The sequence below is a fragment of the Geospiza fortis genome, unplaced genomic scaffold, assembly GCF_000277835.1.
Source record: "Geospiza fortis unplaced genomic scaffold, GeoFor_1.0 scaffold1, whole genome shotgun sequence".
Lineage (NCBI taxonomy): Eukaryota > Metazoa > Chordata > Aves > Passeriformes > Thraupidae > Geospiza > Geospiza fortis.
The window spans coordinates 6,717,648-6,722,201 of NW_005054320.1; the positions used below are offsets into that span (position 1 = coordinate 6,717,648).

Consider the following 4,554-nt stretch of genomic DNA (forward strand, 5'->3'; position numbering starts at 1 on the left):
GGCCCGCGGACTTTTCTGGGTGTTGTGTTAAATTATATGTCTTATAGGAGAAAGTTGCTGCTGCAGGGTAACGCACCTCGTCGTGACCAAGGTGAAGGTGTGTAGTCCTCGCTCTATTTTGCTTCTGGTTTGAGTGTTGTGTTCAATACTCTTTACACTCGGTATTAAAGACAGTTATGTGTAAAGATAGTTATGTATTAAAGATCGCTAGTGCCTCCTGTCTCCGTAGTGGTTTTCTTCCCAAGGAGTAAGTACCTTCAGCTGTCAGGTCTTGGGGAAGGGAATGGCTGGCAGTGAAACAAGAGGCTTGGGAGATGTTAGCATCCCAAATACACTGGAGTCGCTGGGAATCTGTTGTCACTAACACAAAGCTTGCCGAGTAGGCAAACACTAGTGATTTGGGGGTGGGAGGCTTTGGAGGTTGACAGCCTGAGAATTAAGCCCTCCGCTGAACTGGAAATGAAATACTTCGTCTTTCTCCCCCCAGGGGCAGTAATGTGCATTATTCTCCCAGGTGAGGGTCACCAAGCAAAACCAAGTGTGTGTGGTGGGGTTGGAAGCACTGGTCCAAATCCCTTCTGGTCACTGGGTGAATGAGCTGCGAGTGTTGTCTTGGCTGCAGAGAGGGCTACAAATGGGAAGAAAGAGAGGGAATAGTTTCAGAGGCAGTAGCTGAAAGCACTTGCAGCTTCAGTTAGAAGTCGTGGGAAGACTCCTGTGTTCTTTAGTGATCTGAAGGATTTAATGGAAATATAGTGAATTTACTGAGGAAATGTACTTTAATGTGCTTGAATTGCCTGAGAGCAACTGCTGGCAGGCTTGATGTTTTTGTGCTTATGCTGTGTTGGAGCATTAAAGATCAAGCTTGAAGAACCTCTTGATTTGTCCTAGATTAATCATCTTGCAAATCAAAGGTTTGTTTCGTCCCTGCTGGTGCTGATGTGATCCATGGCAGCACAGTTTGTAATGCAGTAGCTCGTGCTCAAGGACAGAAGCTGCTTCCCCAGAAGCATTTTAACCTCACTGTGTACTTGCTCTAGGTTTGACTCTCCTCATCCAAAGAGGTGGCAGGTCAAATGAATTGCTCAAAAATGAAAAGCTGAAAAAGAGGAGGTCTGAGATGACAATAGCTGTTCTTTGAAACTTGCTTAAAAATGATCCATGCACTGTGCTATTGCATGCTAGGAAACTATAGGGTTTGGGTTTTCCTTCTTGGTAGGCAAGAGTTAATTAAGTTAAATTTGACTAGTCTGACCTTGGCAGCTGCAGTCTTCAGGAGTACTTGGGGCAGAAGAAGGTGAGGCCTGAATTAGTCTGTAGCTGTCAGGAAGCACCTGGCTACACAGAAACCTGGAACACTTAAAAAAACAGAAAAGGTTATTAACACCAGTTTGAGTTGCATGACTGTAGAACCATCTGTAAGTATCTCCATGCTACAAAAGGCAAGTGACTTAACTAATCGTGTCACAGCTAATCAGATCATTCTCTTGTGCTTGATGTGTTCAGACAAGGCTGTGACCAAGTCTGGTTAGCGAGATTCTGGGTGTTAAAAGTGTAACATGAACTTTATATGCATCATCTGAATTTGTCCCAGGTCTTACAAGCCTGTTTGCCCTTCACAAATGAGCAGAACTTGGGGCAAGTATGAACATTTCCAGAAAGGTACTTTGGCTAGGCAGTGTCTCTGAAGAAGGGCAAAGAGTTGCTTACGAAGACTGGAGTACCCATTGAATACTGTTACCTGAGTTTGCAGCTGGAATTCTGTGCAGGATGTTGAAAGCTGCAGCTTTTTGCAGGAGCAAGATGTACTTGGCCTTTGTCCTGTGGGTGATAGATGCTGGATCATTTAGAAAGGAAAGCATTCTATGTAAAGGAAGAAATCTTGTATCTCTGGCACAATTTAAGAATTGTCAGTGGACTGGATGTCTAAGCCCTGAAACTAACACCTGAGGCTGTTCTACAGTTGTGTTGGTTGGAGACAGCAGTTTGAGCTTTATATGCATCATGAAACAACTTCAAAGCCTGACTCTCAGAAGTCCTTTGCAGCTCATCTTACTTCTGCTGGTGCTGCTGATGACTTTAGCCTTAGCTTGTGTCATCTTTGGTAATTTCCATTTGACACAAACTACTTTCCTGAAGTAACTCTACCTCACCAAAAAAAAAAACCAGTGGCAACTAATATCTTTTTTGCCTGCACCAATCGAAAAGCTGTGTCTCATTTTGGGTGAAAGGATTGCTGATAATCATCAATACATAGAGTTATTTCTGTCTAGTTTGTGTCTGTGTGAATGGACAGAAAAACAGAGTCTAGGAATAGATCTAGGAAGCACAAACAGAAGCTCTGACTTGTCTTTTTCTTTTTATATCCTGCCTCCAGTTTCTTTGGAGAAGAAAAGCCCTAAGATGGCAGGCAAAGGAATCAGTGGACCAGACTCCATGTCCTGCAGTGTTCTGAACTGGGAGCAGGTCAGCCGTCTGCACGAGGTTCTCACAGAGGTGGTTCCCATCCATGGCCGGGGGAACTTCCCGACGCTGCAGATAACTCTGAAGGACATTGTCCAGACGGTTCGGAGCCGGCTGAGCGATGCGGGCATCGTGGTCCATGATGTCCGCCTGAACGGCTCTGCAGCTGGTCACGTCCTGGTCAAGGATAATGGGCTGGGATGCAAAGACCTGGATCTCATTTTTCAAGTTTCTCTTCCAAGTGAGGCAGAGTTTCAGTTAGTCCGAGATGTGGTCTTGCGATCCCTCTTGAATTTCCTGCCGGAAGGAGTGAGTAAGCTGAAAATCAGTCCCGTGACACTGAAGGAAGCCTACATCCAGAAGCTGGTCAAAGTGTGCACAGAGACTGACCGCTGGAGCTTGATATCGCTTTCCAACAAGCATGGCAAAAACGTGGAGCTTAAGTTTGTGGACTGCATTCGGCGGCAGTTTGAGTTCAGCGTGGACTCGTTCCAGATCATTCTGGACTCCCTGCTCTTTTACTATAACTACTCAGAAACCCCCATGTCAGAGCACTTCCACCCAACCGTGATTGGGGAGAGCATGTATGGAGACTTTGAAGCAGCTTTTGATCACCTCCAGAACAAGCTGATAGCTACCAAAAACCCTGAGGAGATCCGAGGTGGTGGGCTGCTGAAGTACAGCAACCTCTTAGTACGAGACTTCAGGCCCATGGATAAGGACGAGATCAAGACGCTGGAGCGCTACATGTGCTCCCGGTTCTTCATAGACTTCCCAGACATCCTGGATCAGCAGCGCAAGCTGGAGACCTACCTCCAGAACCACTTCTCCAAAGAAGAGAGGAGCAAGTACGACTACCTCATGATTCTGCGCCGGGTGGTGAATGAGAGCACCGTCTGCCTCATGGGGCACGAGCGGAGGCAGACTCTCAATTTGATTTCTCTGCTGGCACTCAAGGTGCTGGCAGAACAGAATGTCATCCCTAATGCCACTAATGTGACCTGTTACTACCAGCCAGCACCTTATGTCAGCGATGCAAACTTCAGCAACTACTACCTGGCAAGTGCCCCTGTGCTGTACAGCCAGTCCTACCCCACCTGGTTGCCTTGCAATTGATCGCTCCCCTCGAGTGCTCCTGGCTGGAGACTGCTGAGAGCCAAGAGTGTAAATATAGACAAGTAATAAGTGTCAGTTGGATGTTCTCTAATGGAAACATGGCTGTATCAGACTGTCCATTTCCTGGTGTGCAGTGGGATTATGCAGCCAGGTGACTGCTATGAATCTTTAAGAGTATCTCTACAAATGCCAAAAAGCCTTATTACCTCTTCATGGGGAGAAGAGAACCATCAGCCAGATGTTAAGAGGAACAGTTAAGAAACTTTGTACTAGCTCTGGAAGTGGCTGTTAACATGGGATCTAAGTGGAGTATTCAGTAAACTGGGTTGGTTAATTGACTGTAAAATGCCTTAAGCAGAAGCTGCTCCTGGAGTAGCAGCAAAACTCTGCTTTCTACTTCCTAACCTCATTACTCTTCCTCAGTCCAAGTTCTGGCCAAATTTCTCTTGAACTAATTGTGCCAAGACTGGGCTCATGTCATGCTTGGGTCACTTTCACTGTGTGTCTGTGTGAGCTGGTAGCAGTATGGATACTGTCTGTCTTGTAGAGGACGTAAATGTTGTTTCCTGTAGTGCCTATGGCTATGTGGTCCTGCATTGAGTTCAAGATTAATTTCTTGGAAGTTGAAAATAGTTTAGTAATTCTATTCATAAAGCATAAGCTGGTTAAATTTTTCTTGACTACAAAAACTTGGAAGGTGGCATTTCTAAAAACACATTAAAACATAATCTAAAAATTGGTAGTGTAAAAAGTCCTTGGAATGAGGAATTGAGGCTTTAAATAGAATTGGAGCCACAGTTTGAACAGTTAACCTGGAAAAATATTCTTGAGTCCAGCAGGAAGCTAAAGCTTTTCTGACTATCTTTCAAAACAATTTTGGCACATTTGGAAAGTAGCACAGCTCTTACTTTGGGGTTTGACCAGATTTTCTTCCTCACAGGTCTGCAGCAAAACCAACAAAAACCCTAAACAAAA

The 4,554-nt window shown here is 45.1% G+C and overlaps 1 protein-coding gene across 1 annotated transcript; it reads left to right on the forward strand.

Moving 5' to 3' along the window:
• Positions 1-51: 51 nt before the first annotated feature.
• On the forward strand, positions 52-3,886 carry TENT5C (terminal nucleotidyltransferase 5C). Its single transcript, XM_005420584.1, has 2 exons — positions 52-97; positions 2,378-3,886. Exon 2 carries the CDS (start codon positions 2,404-2,406, stop codon positions 3,577-3,579), a length of 1,176 nt encoding a protein of 391 aa, XP_005420641.1. The 5' UTR covers positions 52-97; positions 2,378-2,403; the 3' UTR covers positions 3,580-3,886.
• Positions 3,887-4,554: the final 668 nt, after the last annotated feature.